The 19,191-nt window shown below is 48.4% G+C and overlaps 1 protein-coding gene across 9 annotated transcripts in view; it reads right to left on the bottom strand.

Moving 5' to 3' along the window:
• The window catches only part of CACNA1C (calcium voltage-gated channel subunit alpha1 C), a 553,842-nt gene extending 534,935 nt beyond the window's left edge, over positions 1–18,907 (bottom strand). For all 9 annotated transcript variants that reach the window (XM_073650394.1, XM_073650389.1, XM_073650392.1 and 6 more), the window contains exon 1: positions 18,041–18,907. In XM_073650394.1, the coding sequence (XP_073506495.1) occupies positions 18,041–18,089 (49 nt within the window). In that variant the 5' untranslated portion in view covers positions 18,090–18,907. The remainder of the gene's footprint in view (positions 1–18,040) is intronic.
• Positions 18,908–19,191: the final 284 nt, after the last annotated feature.

Raw genomic sequence — 19,191 nt, 5'->3', positions numbered from 1 at the left:
CCACAGCAGGGGATTCTGGGAGGCAGGCGGCCATGTCTCCCAGGATAATAATGACTTTTTCATCTGTTTCCTAAGGATTTATGGGAATTCCTCTGCAGATGATTCATGAAATCGTTCTGCAGCTTTATGGGTCAATTCCTCACTATTCTCAAGGTGTCTTCTTCTTGCTGTCAATGAATGTAAACATCCAAAGACTGAAAACCTGTGTAGACCCAACAATTCTCACAGCTGAGGGTCTGTTACAGTTGTATTCAGTCTTCAGTCCAGACAATCCTCTGTGATCTAAACACATCAGCTACACAGAACTCTCTACAGTCCTGACTGTTACAATGTATCAGTGCAGGGAGAAGGTAACAATCTAGACTAAACTCTCAGCAGAATAGTGAGTGCAGCTCTGGGGTATAATACAGGAGGTAACTCAGGATCAGTAATGTAATGTATGTACACAGTGACTGCACCAGCAGAATAGTGAGTGCAGCTCTGGAGTATAATACAGGAGGTAACTCAGGATCAGTAATGTAATGTATGTACACAGTGACTGCACCAGCAGAATAGTGAGTGCAGCTCTGGAGTATAATACAGGATGTAACTCAGGATCAGTAATGTATGTACACAGTGACTGCACCAGCAGAATAGTGAGTGCAGCTCTGGGGTATAATACAGGAGGTAACTCAGGATCAGTAATGTAATGTATGTACACATTGACTGCACCAGCAGAATAGTGAGTGCAGCTCTGGAGTATAATACAGGAGGTAACTCAGGATCAGTAATGTAATGTATGTACACAGTGACTCCACCAGCAGAATAGTGAGTGCAGCTCTGGAGTATAATACAGGAGGTAACTCAGGATCAGTAATGTAATGTATGTACACAGTGACTGCACCAGCAGAATAGTGAGTGCAGCTCTGGAGAATAATACAGGATGTAACTCAGGATCAGTAATGTAATGTATGTACACAGTGACTCCACCAGCAGAATAGTGAGTGCAGCTCTGGAGTATAATACAGGATGTAACTCAGGATCAGTAATGTAATGTATGTACACAGTGACTGCACCAGCAGAATAGTGAGTGCAGCTCTGGAGTATAATACAGGAGGTAACTCAGGATCAGTAATGTAATGTATGTACACAGTGCCTGCACCAGCAGAATAGTGAGTGCAGCTCTGGAGTATAATACAGGATGTAACTCAGGATCAGTAATGTAATGTATGTACACAGTGACTGCACCAGTAGAATAGTGAGTGCAGCTCTGGAGTATAATAGAGGAGGTAACTCAGGATCAGTAATGTAATGTATGTACACAGTGACTCCACCAGCAGAATAGTGAGTGCAGCTCTGGAGTATAATACAGGATGTAACTCAGGATCAGTAATGTAATGTATGTACACAGTGACTGCACCAGCAGAATAGTGAGTGCAGCTCTGGAGTATAATACAGGAGGTAACTCAGGATCAATAATGTAATGTATGTACACAGTGACTCCACCAGCAGAATAGTGAGTGCAGCTCTGGAGTATAATACAGGATGTAACTCAGGATCAGTAATGTAATGTATGTACACAGTGACTGCACCAGTAGAATAGTGAGTGCAGCTCTGGAGTATAATAGAGGAGGTAACGCAGGATCAGTAATGTAATGTATGTATACAGTGACTGCACCAGCAGAATAGTGAGTGCAGCTCTGGAGTATAATACAGGATATAACACAGGATCAGTAATGTAATGTATGTACACAGTGACTGCACCAGCAGAATAGTGAGTGCAGCTCTGGGGTATAATACAGGATGTAACTCAGGATCAGTAATGTATGTACACAGTGACTGCACCAGCAGAATAGTGAGTGCAGCTCTGGAGTATAATACAGGATGTAACTCAGGATCAGTAATGTAATGCATGTACACAGTGACTGCACCAGCAGAATAGTGAGCGCAGCTCTGGGGTATAATACAGGATGTAACTCAGGATCAGTAATGTAATATATGTACACAGTGACTGCACCAGCAGAATAATGAGCGCAGCTCTGGGGTATAATACAGGATGTAACTCAGGATCAGTAATGTAATGTATGTACACAGTGACTGCACCAGCAGAATAATGAGCGCAGCTCTGGGGTATAATACAGGATGTAACTCAGGATCAGTAATGTAATGTATGTACACAGTGACTGCACCAGCAGAATAATGAGCGCAGCTCTGGGGTATAATACAGGATGTAACTCAGGATCAGTAATGTAATGTATGTACACAGTGACTGCACCAGCAGAATAGTGAGTGCAGCTCTGGGGTATAATACAGGATGTAACTCAGGATCAGTAATGTAATGTATGTACACAGTGACTGTACCAGCAGAATAGTGAGTGCAGCTCTGGAGTATAATACAGGATGTAACTCAGGATCTGTAATGTAATGTAAGTACACAGTGACTGCACCAGCAGAATAGTGAGTGCAGCTCTGGGGTATAATACAGGATGTAACTCAGGATCAGTAATGTAATGTAAGTACACAGGGACTGCACCAGCAGAATAGTGAGTGCAGCTCTGGAGTATAATACAGGATGTAACTCAGGATCAGTAATGTAATGTAAGTACACAGTGACTGCACCAGCAGAATAGTGAGTGCAGCTCTGGGGTATAATACAGGATGTAACTCAGGATCAGTAATGTAATGTATGTACACAGGGACTGCACCAGCAGAATAGTGAGTGCAGCTCTGGAGTATAATACAGGATGTAACTCAGGATCAGTAATGTAATGTATGTACACAGTGACTGCACCAGCAGAATAGTGAGTGCAGCTCTGGAGTAAAATACAGAAGGTAACTCAGGATCAGTAATGTAATGTATGTACACAGTGACTGCACCAGCGGAATAGTGAGTGCAGCTCTGGAGTATAATACAGGAGGTAACTCAGGATCAGAAATGTAATGTATGTACACAGTGACTGCACCAGCAGAATAGTGAGTGCAGCTCTGGAGTATAATACAGGAGGTAACTCAGGATCAGTAATGTAATGTATGTGCACAGTGACTGCTCCAGCAGAATAGTGAGTGCAGCTCTGGAGTATAATACAGTATGTAATGCAGGATCAGTAATGTAATGTATGTACACAGTGACTCCACCAGCAGAATAGTGAGTGCAGCTCTGGAGTATAATACAGGATGTAACTCAGGATCAGTAATGTAATGTATGTACACAGTGACTCCACCAGCAGAATAGTGAGTGCAGCTCTGGAGTATAATACAGGATGTAACTCAGGATCAGTAATGTAATGTATGTACACAGTGACTGCACCAGCAGAATAGTGAGTGCAGCTCTGGGGTATAATACAGGATGTAACTCAGGATCAGTAATGTAATGTATGTACACAGTGACTGCACCAGCAGAATAGTGAGTGCAGTTCTGGGGTATAATACAGGAGGTAACTCAGGATCAGAAATGTAATGTATGTACACAGTGACTGCACCAGCAGAATAGTGAGTGCAGCTCTGGAGTATAATACAGGATGTAACTCAGGATCAGTAATGTAATGTATGTACACAGTGACTGCACCAGCAGAATAGTGAGTGCAGCTCTGGAGTATAATACAGGATGTAACTCAGGATCAGTAATGTAATGTATGTACACAGTGACTCCACCAGCAGAATAGTGAGTGCAGCTCTGGAGTATAATACAGGATGTAACTCAGGATCAGTAATGTAATGTATGTACACAGTGACTGCACCAGCAGAATAGTGAGTGCAGCTCTGGGGTATAATACAGGATGTAACTCAGGATCAGTAATGTAATGTATGTACACAGTGACTGCACCAGCAGAATAGTGAGTGCAGTTCTGGGGTATAATACAGGAGGTAGCTCAGGATCAGTAATGTAATGTATGTACACAGTGACTGCACCAGCAGAATAGTGAGTGCAGCTCTGGAGTATAATACAGGAGGTAACTCAGGATCAGAAATGTAATGTATGTACACAGTGACTGCACCAGCAGAATAGTGAGTGCAGCTCTGGAGTATAATACAGGATGTAACTCAGGATCAGTAATGTAATGTATGTACACAGTGACTGCACCAGCAGAATAGTGAGTGCAGCTCTGGGGTATAATACAGGATGTAACTCAGGATCAGTAATGTAATGTATGTACACAGTGACTGCACCAGCAGAATAGTGAGTGCAGTTCTGGGGTATAATACAGGAGGTAGCTCAGGATCAGTAATGTAATGTATGTACACAGTGACTGCACCAGCAGAATAGTGAGTGCAGCTCTGGAGTATAATACAGGATGTAACTCAGGATCAGTAATGTAATGTATGTACACGGTGACTGCACCAGCAGAATAGTGAGTGCAGCTCTGGAGTATAATACAGGATGTAACTCAGGATCAGTAGTGTAATGTATGTATGTACACAGTGACTGCACCAGCAGAATAGTGAGTGCAGCTCTGGGGTATAATACAGGAGGTAACTCAGGATCAGTAATGTAATGTATGTACACAGTGACTGCACCAGCAGAATAGTGAGTGCAGCTCTGGAGTATAATACAGGATGTAACTCAGGATCACTAATGTAATGTATGTACACAGTGACTGCACCAGCAGAATAGTGAGTGCAGCTCTGGAGTATAATACAGGATGTAACTCAGGATCAGTAATGTAATGTATGTACACGGTGACTGCACCAGCAGAATAGTGAGTGCAGCTCTGGAGTATAATACAGGATGTAACTCAGGATCAGTAGTGTAATGTATGTATGTACACAGTGACTGCACCAGCAGAATAGTGAGTGCAGCTCTGGGGTATAATACAGGAGGTAACTCAGGATCAGTAATGTAATGTATGTACACAGTGACTGCACCAGCAGAATAGTGAGTGCAGTTCTGGGGTATAATACAGGAGGTAGCTCAGGATCAGTAATGTAATGTATGTACACAGTGACTGCACCAGCAGAATAGTGAGTGCAGCTCTGGAGTATAATACAGGATGTAACTCAGGATCACTAATGTAATGTATGTACACAGTGACTGCACCAGCAGAATAGTGAGTGCAACTCTGGAGTATAATACAGGATGTAACTCAGGATCAGTAATGTATGTACACGGTGACTGCACCAGCAGAATAGTGAGTGCAGCTCTGGAGTATAATACAGGATGTAACTCAGGATCAGTAGTGTAATGTATGTATGTACACAGTGACTGCACCAGCAGAATAGTGAGTGCAGCTCTGGAGTGTAATACAGGAGGTAACTCAGGATCAGTAATGTAATGTATGTACACAGTGACTGCATCAGCAGAATAGTGAGTGCAGCTCTAGAGTATAATACAGGATGTAACTCAGGATCAGTAATGTAATGTATGTACACAGTGACTGCACCAGCAGAATAGTGAGTGCAGCTCTGGAGTGTAATACAGGAGGTAACTCAGGATCAGTAATGTAATGTATGTACACAGTGACTGCATCAGCAGAATAGTGAGTGCAGCTCTAGAGTATAATACAGGATGTAACTCAGGATCAGTAATGTAATGTATGTACACAGTGACTGCACCAGCAGAATAGTGAGTGCAGCTCTGGAGTATAATACAGGATGTAACTAAGGATCAGTAATGTAATGTATGAACACAGTGACTCCACCAGCAGAATAGTGAGTGCAGCTCTGGAGTATAATACAGGATGTAACTCAGGATCAGTAATGTAATGTATGTACACAGTGACTGCACCAGCAGAATAGTGAGTGCAGCTCTGGGGTATAATACAGGATGTAACTCAGGATCAGTAATGTAATGTATGTACACAGTGATTGCACCAGCAGAATAGTGAGTGCAGCTCTGGAGTATAATACAGGCTTGTAACTCAGGATCAGTAATGTAATGTATGTATACAGTGACTGCACCAGCAGAATAGTGAGTGCAGCTCTGGAGTATAATACAGGATGTAACTCAGGATCAGTAATGTAATGTATGCACACAGTGACTGCACCAGCAGAACAGTGAGTGCAGCTCTGGAGTATAATACAGGGTGTAACTCAGGATCAGTAATGTAATGTATGTATACAGTGACTGCACCAGCAGAATAGTGAGTGCAGCTCTGGAGTATAATACAGGATGTAACTCAGGATCAGTAATGTAATGTATGTACACAGTGACTGCACCAGCAGAATAGTGAGTGCAGCTCTGGAGTATAATACAGGATGTAACTCAGGATCAGTAATGTATGTACACAGTGACTGCACCAGCAGAATAGTGAGTGCAGCTCTGGGGTATAATACAGGATGTAACTCAGGATCACTAATGTAATGTATGTACACAGTGACTGCACCAGCAGAATAGTGAGTGCAGCTCTGGAGTATAATACAGGATGTAACTCAGGATCAGTAATGTAATGTATGTACACAGTGACTGCACCAGCAGAATAGTGAGTGCAGCTCTGGGGTATAATACAGGATGTAACTCAGGATCAGTAATGTAATGTATGTACACAGTGACTGCACCAGCAGAATAGTGAGTGCAGCTCTGGAGTATAATACAGGATGTAACTCAGGATCAGTAATGTAATGTATGTACACAGTGACTGCACCAGCAGAATAGTGAGTGCAGCTCTGGGGTATAATACAGGATGTATCTCAGGATCAGTAATGTAATGTATGTACACAGTGACTCCACCAGAAGAATAGTCAGTGCAGCTCTGGAGTATAATACAGGATGTAACTCAGGATCAGTAATGTAATGTATGTACACAGTGACTGCACCAGCAGAATAGTGAGTGCAGCTCTGGAGTATAATACAGGATGTAACTCAGGATCAGTAATGTAATGTATGTACACAGTGACTGCACCAGCAGAATAGTGAGTGCAGCTCTGGAGTATAATACAGAATGTAACTCAGGATCAGTAATGTAATGTATGTACACAGTGACTGCACCAGCAGAGTAGTGAGTGCAGCTCTGGAGTATAATACAGGATGTAACTCAGGATCAGTAATGTAATGTATGTACACAGTGACTGCACCAGCAGAATAGTGAGTGCAGCTCTGGAGTATAATACAGGATGTAACTCAGGGTCAGTGAGGGGACAGGAGTCTTCCAGCACTGTATATCACACAAGGCACATCTGACATGATGTCCAGTATCTATGATCAACAGATGGCGGTTTTTCACTTATCGCTTGATATAAATAGGAGCCTCCAGCGTCTTCCATATCACACAATCAGAAGACACATGCTAATATGATGACAGCAAGCGGATATCTTGACAATAGAGAGTAGTAAAACACAATATTGTCGCCATTCCAGCTTCCAGAATCGTCGTCAGAAGAGGCGGCCATATTGGGCTCCATCCGACTCTGCAGAAATTGCTGGGAGTAGTAGTCCAGCCCCAGCCACCGGTCTGTGCTCTGCTGGCGAGATGCTATGACGACCTTTCCAAGGTCACAGCCCCTTGAGAATCCTTCTCCCCTTTCCAGTGACATTTCCCGCCGCTCGTCTCGCTTCTCGCCGTTCGTCTCGCTTCTCACCGTTCGTCTCGCTTCTCGCCGCTCGTCTCGCTTCCCAGAACATAATCAGCGAAATTACAATGAAAGAAAAGAAAGTAAATGTATATATAAAAAAAAAAAAATACCCGCGTAGATTTTTTTTTTTATGCGGGAATAATAAAAATGATTCCTTATTATTGGGGGATGGATGGCGGCGAGGTTTTCAGGCGCGGTTTGGAGCGCTGCCCTGATACTCTGTATCTCTCTGGAGCTGGGGAATTACATAACCACTGCAGATCCAGAGGAGGCACAGACTCCGGGTTACCATAGAGCTGGGATGTTACTATCGACGAGCGCGCGTCGGATGCTCCAATATCTCCCAGCGTGCGCTCTTAAAGGGCTAGAGCGCTAATGTAGCAAGCAGCATCAATAATATTTACCCCTGACAGCGACAGGAAAAGAGATAATGGGGCGATTATTTATAGGGGGGGTGTAATTAGCATGGCGGCGATGGATGACATACGGCGGAGCGGCTCTCGGTCCACTGCAATGCAGCCATAGAACATGCGGAGCACGGAGCGTGACCCACTTCACTCAGGACACATGTTCTGCTCGCCGGCTGCACTGCAGCGTGTGAATTTTCAATGCTTCCCACCGCTAGGCAATTAATTCTGCCTGCACAGATGTCTGCGCGAGTCTCCTGCACACACAATGGCGAGGAGGATAATCACGCTGATCCATCAAACACCAGCCTGGAATTATCACGGGGAAACAGAGCTGTCAATCATCCCCGGCGTAGCGGTTAATCATTGCTAAGAGCTTCTGCAGCATCTGCATAGTGTCAAGGAGAGATGTCAATCAATACTCCTTTAAGTCTAAAGGGGCCAGGAAGTCAAAAATGCAGACGTTACTCATGGGCTCATTCACACAGTCCTGGATTGTGGTGTTTTTTTTATAAAATATCTAAGGCATTTTCATCCTTTTCAAGGGGGGAAACATGGCACCCGGAGTCCGCTGTGTACCACGCACAGAACGCGATGTATAAAGTCCTGTAGACGTGGAAGAAACACTGGAGGAAAGTCAACAGAAAAGTGTCACCAAGAACGGTGTGTGGTTCCAGCCTCAGGGATCGGAGACCCCGAAATCTGCGCTAAAGTTGATGACAGTCCGCACCCCACATGTGTGAGGCTCCTGCGCAAGTTATAAGAAGTCTTCTTTCCAGATCTTATTCCACGTGCTACTTATTTTCTACATAGAAATGCTGAGGATTAGCTCCATGGACATTCAGTCCTTGTGTATACCTGCAGCATACCCACGACATATACACAGCGTGTCCGCAGCATATCCACAACATGTCTGCAGGACACCCACAGCATGTCTGCAACATATCTGCCGTAGACCCACAGCATATCCACAGCATGTCTGCAGGAGTCTCACGGCATACCCACAACATATCTGCAGCATCCCAGCAGCATATCCACAGCATATGTGAAGCATATCCACAGTACGTCTGCAGCATATCCACCGCACGTCTGCAGCATATCCACAGCATGTCTGCAGCATATCCACAGCATGTCTGCAGGAGTCTCGCAGCATACCCACAACATATCTGCAGCATGCCAGCAGCATATCCACAGCATATGTGAAGCATATCCACAGTACGTCTGCAGCATATCCACAGTACGTCTGCAGCATATCCACAGTACGTCTGCAGCATATCCACCGCATGTCTGCAGCATATCCACAGCATGTCTGCAGGAGTCTCGCAGCATACCTACAACATTTCTGTAGCATAACCACAGCATGTCTGCAGCATATCCACAGCATGTCCGCAGCATATCCACAGCATGTCTGGAGCATATCCACAGCAAGTCTGCAGCATATCCACAGCATGTCTGCAGGAGTCTCGCAGCATTCCCACAGCATATCTGCAGCATGTCTGCAGAATATCCACAGCATGTCTGCAGCATATCCACAGCATTTCTGCAGCATATCCACAGTATATGTGTAGCAAATCCACTGCATGTCTGCAGCATATCCACATCATATCTGCATGAGGCCCACAGCATGTCTGCAGGAGTCTCGCAGCATACCCACAACATATCTGTAGCATACCCACAGCATGTCTGCAGTACATCCACAGCACACCCATCGCATGCCCACAGCACACCCATCGCATGCCCACAGCACATCCACAGTACACCCATCGCATGCCCACAGCACATCTACAGCACACCCATCACATGCCCGCAGAACATCCACAGCACACCCATCGTATGCCCGCAGCACACCCATCGCATGCCTGCAGCACACCAATCGCATGGCCGCAGCAAATCCACAGCACACCCATCGCATGCCCGCAGCACACCCATCGCATGCCCACAGAACACCCATCGCATGCCAGCAGCACATCCACAGCACACCCATTGTATGCCCGCAGCACCCCCATCGCATGCCCACAGCATACCCATCGCATGCCCACAGCATACCCATCGCATGCCCGCAGCACACCCATCGCATGCCCTCAGCACATCCACAGCACACTCATTGTATGCCCGCAGCACACCCATCGCATGCCCGCAGCACACCCATCGCATGCCCGCAGCACACCCATATCATGCCCGCAGCACACCCATCGCATGCCTGCAGCACACCCATCGCATGCCCGCAGCACATCCACAGCACACCCATTGCATGCCCGCAGCACACCCATTGCATGCCCACAGCACATCCACAGCACACCCATCGCATGCCCGCAGCACACCCATCGCATGCCCGCAGCACACCCATCGCATGCCCGCAGCACACCCACAGCACACCCATCGCATGCCCGCAGCACATGCACAGCACACCCATCGCATGCCCGCAACACACCCATCACATGCCTGCAGCACATGCACAGCACACCCATCGCATGCCCGCAGCACACCCATCGCATGCCTGCAGCACATCCACAGCACACCCATCGCACGCCCGCAGCACATGCACAGCACATCCATCGCATGCCGCAGCACACCCATCGCATGCCAGCAGCACACCCATCGCATGCCCGCAGCACACCCATCGCATGCCCGCAGCACATCCACAGCACACCCATCGCATGCCCGCAGCACACCCATCGCATGCCTGCAGCACATCCACAGCACACCCATCGCACGCCCGCAGCACATGCACAGCACACCCATCGCATGCCCGCAGCACACCCATCGCATGCTTGCAGCACATCCACAGCACACCCATCGCATGCCGCAGCACACCCATCGCACGCCCGCAGCACATGCACAGCACACCCATCGCATGCCGCAGCACACCCATCGCATGCCAGCAGCACACCCATTGCATGCCCGCAGCACACCCATCGCATGCCTGCAGCACATCCACAGCACACCCATCGCATGCCGCAGCACACCCATCGCATGCCTGCAGCACATCCACAGCACACCCATCGCATGCCCGCAGCACATGCACAGCACACCAATCGCATGCCGCAGCACACCCATCGCATGCCAGCAGCACACCCATCACATGCCCGCAGCACATCCACAGCACACCCATCGCACGCCCGCAGCACATGCACAGCACACCCATCGCATGCCGCAGCACACCCATCGCATGCCCGCAGCACACCCATCGTATGCCCGCAGCACACCCATCGCATGCCTGCAGCACATCCACAGCACACCCATCGCATGCCGCAGCACACCCATCGCATGCCCACAGCACATCCACAGCACACCCATCGCATGCCCGCAGCACACCCATATCATGCCCGCAGCACACCCATCGCATGCCTCAGCACACCCATCGCATGCCCGCAGCACACCCATCGCATGCCCGCAGCACACCCAGCGCATGCCTGCAGCACACCCATCGCACGCCCGCAGCACATGCACAGCACACCCATCGCATGCCCGCAGCACACCCATCGCATGCCTGCAGCACATCCACAGCACACCCATCGTATGCCGCAGCACACCCATCGCATGCCGCAGCACACCCATCGCATGCCTGCAGCACATCCACAGCACACCCATCGCACGCCCGCAGCACATGCACAGCACACCCATCGCATGCCGCAGCACACCCATCGCATGCCAGCAGCACACCCATCGCATGCCCGCAGCACACCCATCGCATGCCCGCAGCACACCCATCGCATGCCTGCAGCACATCCACAGCACACCCATCGCATGCCGCAGCACACCCATCGCATGCCTGCAGCACATCCACAGCACACCCATCGCATGCCGCAGCACATGCACAGCACACCCATCGCATGCCTGCAGCACATCCACAGCACACCCATCGCACGCCCGCAGCACATGCACAGCACACCCATCGCATGCCTGCAGCACATCCACAGCACACCCATCGCATGCCGCAGCACACCCATCGCATGCCTGCAGCACATCCACAGCACACCCATTGCACGCCCGCAGCACATGCACAGCACACCCATCGCATGCCGCAGCACACCCATCGCATGCCCACAGCACACCCATCGCATGCCCACAGCACACCCATCGCATGCCAGCAGCACACCCATCGCATGCCCGCAGCACACCCATCGCATGCCGCAGCACACCCATTGCATGCCCATAATGCACCCATAGCAAACATGCTGGTGACTAGCAGCACAGACTTGTGAACACGGCCATATGATGATATCTGTGGAAACTAATCACATCGGTGGTCTCCTGCTGTCCCCCTTTGTCTGTACGGGGCCCCTGAGGTGTGAGGCCGATAAGAGTCGTCCGGTCACAACAATTCCTGACCCCCATCATGAACACATCGAGAGCCGATGTAAGTCCGATGACCCCTCCATGTCGCAGGCAAACAGCTCCTCATATCTCAGCTTCCTGACCTGTATAGGAGGAACATGGCAGGAGGACCAGGAAGAACACCGCGGTTATTATGCCGCCATTTTCTACCGTGTCCGAGTCTGAGCAGATACAGAAAAGCCCCTAGCAACAAGTGTCAGTGTTACCCATAGCAGCCAATCAGCTGACAGCTTTCGCTTTCCCATAGCTGCTTTGTGATGATCTGATTGGTTGCCACGGACAACACTGCTTCGGGCCTGGGGAAATCATGACATATTGGGATGGTTGCTATGCGAAGATTTGCATAGCAACCTGTAATAAGAGTAGATCAGTGTGGGCAATAAAAGATCACCGTGCGGTCGGCGACATGTGAAGCCAAAACAACAACCTATCTCCGCATGAAAGAGGCTATACGCTACGCCGCCATTATTACCCCGTTACCTAGCAACTAGATATGAATGGCGACAATCTACCTGCCTCAATGTCATGTTCTGGCGGAAGGTCAAGGGTTAAGCCTATAGGTGCCCTCCATACATCTGGCACGCGGTCCTGCGCCCGTCAGTAAACAGACCGCCATATGTACCGTGCAGATGATGGCGGCGTGTTACTACGGCGACGACCTTCGGAGCTTTGTGTCATTGCGAGAACCAGATATGATTTTATGGCCTGAAATGATGATGACTACGACCTTAAAGGTCAAATCCAAAGCCCGCGGCTCGGCGGCTTGCTGGGACTTGTAGTCTGACAGCAGATGCCAAGCCGAGATTTTACACATAAACACTATATTACAAACTTTCCTCGCAATTACTGCCCTTCTCTGGCCGGTGTCAATCAGGAGGAGCCTATAAAGAATTAGCTCCGCCCGCTGGACTCCTTAGAAAGCCGAAACCGCCTCGTTTTGTCAGTCAGCGCTGTCACGTGACCATGTCTGCCCTTGTGATTGGCTGAGAAAGCTCACGGACATGAATCTATGCTATTTTCCAGACCCCACATGTATCTTTAATGATCAGGTTTCTACATGTGTTACAATCCTCAGACTCATGTGGCTGATAACAGAGAGCAATAGATTGTAATTCACCAGCCAAGCCTGTATGATCTACAGAAGCCGTGGACCCGACCGTCCCTCCGCTACTAGAAACGCCATCATTTACACGGCTCGCAGAAAACATCTGTTCGTCAGATGGCCGCATCCCGAGCGGACGAATACAGCGCGTCCCGACCTCGTGCCCTCCATCGCGTCACGCTTACTAAATATCCCTAATTAATCATCACTGAGCCGCGGGGTCTCCTCCATCTCATAAGGAACCACGACAAAAAAGCCAAGATGGCAACCATATTGGAAGCGCACAGTAATGTGACGCCATAAGGGGCGGGGCTTATTGGCTACCAAAAAAAATGCACGTATATAGGAGTCCCCATAATGCACAATTTGTTTTTTTTCATCCAATCCTCTGTTATTTATGTTTGGTCAATGGTGAACAATCCGTAATTAAATCCTATCTGCCTGCAGCCACCACTAGAGGGAGCTCTCCTTACATATATGTATACACAGCTCCCATAAGCATCAACAATAATTTACTAAAGACAGAATTATAATTGATGCAAAAGGAAGCTGTGTATACATGTATATAAGGAGCGCTCCCCCTAGTGGTGGATGCAGATAGAATCTGATCATGTATCTCTGTATACAGGGAGCTCCCCCAGACAGGATCTTATATATCTCTGTATACAGGGAGCTCCCCCTAGTGGTGGCTGCAGACAGAATCTTATCATGTATCTCTGTATACAGGGAGCTCCCCCTAGTGGTGGCTGCAGACAGGATCTTATCATGTATCTCTGTATACAGGGAGCTCCCCCTAGTGGTGGCTGCAGACAGAATCTTATCATGTATCTCTGTATACATGGAGCTCCTCCTAGTGGTGGCTGCAGACAGAATATTATCATGTATCTCTGTATACAGGGAGCTCCCCATAGTGGTGGCTGGAGACAGAATGTTATCATGTATCTCTGTGTACAGGAAGCTCCCCCTAGTGGTGGCTGCAGACAGGATCTTATCATGTATCTCTGTATACAGGGAGCTCCCTCTAGTGATGGCTGCAGGCAGGATCTGATCATGTATCTCTGTATACAGGGAGCTCCCCCTAGTGGTGACTGCAGACAGAATCTTATCATGTATCTCTGTATACAGGGAGCTCCCCCTAGTGGTGGCTGAAGACAGGATCTTATCATGTATCTCTGTATACAGGGAGCTCCCCCTAGTGGTGGCTGCAGACAGGATCTTATCATGTATCTCTGTATACAGAGAGCTCCCCCTAGTGGTGGCTGCAGACAGGATCTTATCATGTATCTCTGTATACAGGGAGCTCCTCCTAGTGGTGGCTGCAGACAGAATCTTATCATGTATCTCTGTATACAGAGAGCTCCCCCTAGTGGTGGCTGCAGACAGGATCTTATCATGTATCTCTGTATACAGGGAGCTCCCCCTAGTGGTGGCTGCAGACAGGACCTTATCATGTATCTCTGTATACTGGGAGCTCCCCCTAGTGGTGGCTGAAGACAGGATCTTATCATGTATCTCTGTATACAGGGAGCTCCCCTTAGTGGTGACTGCAGACAGAATCTTATCATGTATCTCTGTATACAGGGAGCTCCCCCTAGTGGTGGCTGAAGACAGTATCTTATCGTGTATCTCTGTATACAGGGAGCTCCCCTTAGTGGTGACTGCAGACAGAATCTTATCATGTATCTCTGTATACAGGGAGCTCCCCCTAGTGGTGGCTGAAGACAGGATCTTATCATGTATCTCTGTATACAGGGAGCTCCCCCTAGTGGTGGCTGCAGACAGGATCTTATCATATATCTCTGTATACAGGGAGCTCCCCTTAGTGGTGGCTGCAGACAGAATCTTATCATGTATCTCTGTATACAGGGAGCTCCCCCTAGTGGTGGCTGCAGACAGGATCTTATCATGTATCTCTGTATACAGGGAGCTCCTCCTAGTGGTGGCTGGAGACAGAATCTTATCATGTATCTCTGTGTACAGGAAGCTCCCCCTAGTGCTGGTTGTGGACCACCAGGAACATGGAAACTAGGGAGTAAGGGGAAGACAGAAACTAGGAACAGTCCGTGATAGGACCCTAAAAGGAACTGTTCAGTAATGTGGATACCCATGACACGGTCTGGAAGATCTTGTGTATTTAAACAGGCGGTGTGTAGTTACCATAGTGACCAAATATCATGACCGGTGACATCATCAATGCTCTGGTTGCCTAGCAACATGGAAAACCTGACATAAGCTTTTGGGATAAATGTTGGCTTTAACTGTACAAAGTACGGGGGACATCTAAGATATTTGGGTGGACGGGTCCAACCTACGCAGCGAAGTTTCATGTGATCCTATTGGCTCCAAAAGAACAGGACTTAACTCCCTGACCCTAATTAAAGGCAATTGGTGGACATAGTACATTTAAAGGGACATGTCACATCCATAGTTGCTCAGAACATCGGTAGATCTAACCCTGCCATGACGGCAGATTCCTCTGCGGTCGCCCCATTACGTAACCCCGTACGATACAGGATTTAAATAATTCTAGAACTTTTTGTTTCAGCGCAATTCTATTCGTGCTCCGAGGGATCCGTGTATCCAAGCAACACCGGGGGTGTGAAAAAAAGAGGAGATCTCGCCGATGTGATGTCTTCTGTAATGTCTATAGCATCCAACTATAGGGTCCAGGCTTAACCCCCTAGAAAAAAAAAGTCATTTAAAAAAAAAAATCCCTTTGGGTTTGACATGAGAAATATTCCGGCTGAATTGGACGCGTCACATTTTTTCGTTTCCGGCCGTCTCTCGTTCCGGAGGCCCTTGTTTTATTACGGGAAAAAAAAAAAAGACAAATGATAAATGACCCCTCGGGGGCACGAGCGAGCGGCGGCAACAGGTGGGTCGCGGTCCTCTTCTGTTCTGCCCTACAGCGCCGGCGTCATAACCGCGTAAACAAACGTAAAGGAAAAAAAAAAAACTAAAAATTGACAATTTTTGAAATTCTTTTTTTATAAAAAAAATATAATCTACATTTTTTTTCTCCAGATTTTTTTTATCTCGTCTTATCGCTTTATCTTTCTCCGCATGTTAACCACTTTCTACCGCAGTCCTAGGCACAGTTACGTCATTTTAACCCCGCGATATTAACTATATCAGTTACCACGGTAACGCTCACTCATTAGATACGAAAAAAGTTTCAACATTCCGCCGTAGAATTCTATCAGGAGGAAAAGAAAACTGTCACATCCATCCGCATCCCTCATTATCTATCAATAAAGAGTGTTCACACTGCATGGAAAAAAAACAACCTTTTTTTCATCTATATATTTTTAGGGGAATTTTTTTATATATATATATATATATATATATATATATATATATATATATATGGCACCGAATGCATCATATTCTGGCCAAAGGGTATAGACGACTAGTAGTTCGTCGGCAACGTCCTAGATGTCTTATCCAGAGCAGCGGGTCGCCCAATTTATCCTTATTTTGTCATTTTTGCGTTTATATATATATCATTTTATTTTATTTTTTTTTATTTTATTTAAAATTTTGCCTAGTTTATTTAAAAAAAAAAAACAGATATCAGACGTCCGGACCTTCCTCCTCGCACAGCCGCAAATTAAGTTTATAGAATTTCCATGATCTTCGTCAGATATATTCTGCTTTTTTTAAAAAAAAACTAAAAAATTTTTGAGGATGGTTTCTGGGACGCAGAAGATCTTGGCGCCGGTTGACAGATTTGGCACCTGTTGAACTGTAATAAGCGGCCATCATTTTATATACAATTTCCCGCGTGCGATTATAAATCCGCGGCGGTTTTCTGCCCTATTTCCCCCGGACTGTAATAATTACACATGGAGATACGACCCATCCACGAATCCTTCATCCCCGGGATCCATCTTCATTGAGGTGGGGGGGGATCAAAAATACACAAAAAAATTGTCAAAAATGTGCTCATAGAATATAATGAAGGGTGCGCACAAGGACGCCCCATGGGGGGTGAACGGCTCGCCCGTCACACGGAGTACAGTGATGGTGGGACGAGGTGCAGGAAGGGTTAACTCCGCAGGCCTAGGCTCTTCATAACTGAGGGGCAGTGAGTATTTCCAAATCTGGAAATCCCCCAGGTGTCTCTGGATAATGTTATCTATTGCAGCGCCCCCCACCTTCCCATATATGCCAAGTGGGAGGGGGGAGCTGCTGCTGGCACTAAGGGGTTACTCTGCCCCCATCAGCTGGAGAAAGCAGCAGCTTTCTGGTAATGCAGTGAGGGGATGAATCCGATCAGAATTATCCCTCGCCAGTCAGTCGCTGCCCCAACCCCGGGCGGCCATAGTCCAGGTGGCGAGGAAAGTGCCCAGTAGTGGCCCATGTTGGGGGCTCCACAATGGTCACACCCCACCACATGAAAGTGACCACTGAATGGCCGCATACTCATCCATGTTCTATTATCAGAGGCCTAAACCACAACCACCATCATCCATCCAGCAAGCCCCCAAACCTCCAAAGCACCAAATGGGAGGGGGCTGCAGCACGCAAACAACACCCTAAATCTCAGCACCCCCTCCATTGTAGCAGATCACGTCACCTGTGGAGTCTACACACAGGACAACCACCCCCAGAGGACCATGATGATGATGATGATGATGATGGCGGCCACCTGATTTGCAGGGGCACACCAGATGGTGATGGATCAGGGTGGTCTCCGACCTCTCACCTTGGTGGTCTCCCTCGGGAATATACATCCTCCTGCTTTCATTTACCATTTACAAGCAGAAATCAAGGTTCCAGGATAATCCTCTAGAGAGAAGGCCTCCGCCACCAGAAATGGGGGTCCGTGTCAGGACTGGGGGGTCCAGAGATGGGGGGCCCAGGTTAGGAGACAGGAGAAAGGGTCTGCATGTGATGATGTGGGGTCTGCATGTGATGATGGTGAGGGTCTCTATGGGGTCAAGGACTGGGACTGTCTCTAGTAAAGTGGTGTTTGCCTATACTGATGGGGGAGCGCTGGGATAATAAGGGGGTCCGTCCTCAGGGATTGGGGGTCTATGATCAGTGATGATGGGGGGGTAAATCCAGTGATGATTCGGATGGGTTCTCCTGTAATGATCGGGGGGGCTCTGGATCCAATGATGGGGTGCAGTCTCCTGTGTCTCCAATGATGGGGGGTCCTCTCTCCAGCGAAGTGTAGTCTCTCCAATGATGGGGGGTTCTCTCTCCGGTGATGGGGGGATTCTCTCCAGTGATGGGGGTCCTCCCTCCAGGGATGGGGGTCCTCTCTCCAGGGATAGGGGGGTCCTCGCTCCGGTGATGGAGGTGGTTTCTCCAGTGATGGGTGGTCTCTCCAGTCTAGGTGGTCTATCCAGTATCTGGGGGTCTCTGTATGCTCCCCTGGTCCTCGCTGCTCTTGGGGGGCTATCACCTGAGCCCCATTATTGTGTGTGTGGCATCCCTGGTGCGGTGGGCTCGGAGCCCCCCAGGCCGGGAGGGAGCATGCTGAAGCCGCACCGAGTCCTCTCTGTTGGCAGCAGCCGCGTCTGCAGAGGAAGAGAAGGGAAGAGACACCGAGCGGCCGCCTCCTCCTCCTCCTCCCCCAGCGGCGGCGGCGACTCCCCCAGCCCGAGCGGCCCCAGAGTGCGAGACCCCCGGAGCAGCCGCGACCCCTTGCCCTGTACGGAAAGTGCCCCGACTGCAGCATCTGACAGAGAGACCCCCGAATATAGCACCCCCTGTCCAACCTGAGACCCCCGAATATAGCAACCCCTGCCCAACCTGAGACCACCGAATATATCACCCCCTGTCCAACCTGAGACCCCCGAATATATATCAACCCCTGCCCAACCTGAGACCCCCGAATATAGCAACCCC

This window comes from Phyllobates terribilis, unplaced genomic scaffold (genome assembly GCF_046119375.1).
Source record: "Phyllobates terribilis strain yellow unplaced genomic scaffold, ASM4611937v1 Scaffold_10__3_contigs__length_209671492, whole genome shotgun sequence".
Lineage (NCBI taxonomy): Eukaryota > Metazoa > Chordata > Amphibia > Anura > Dendrobatidae > Phyllobates > Phyllobates terribilis.
The sequence above is the reverse complement of the archived record's forward strand: the minus strand, read 5'-3'. Positions and strand labels throughout refer to the sequence as shown.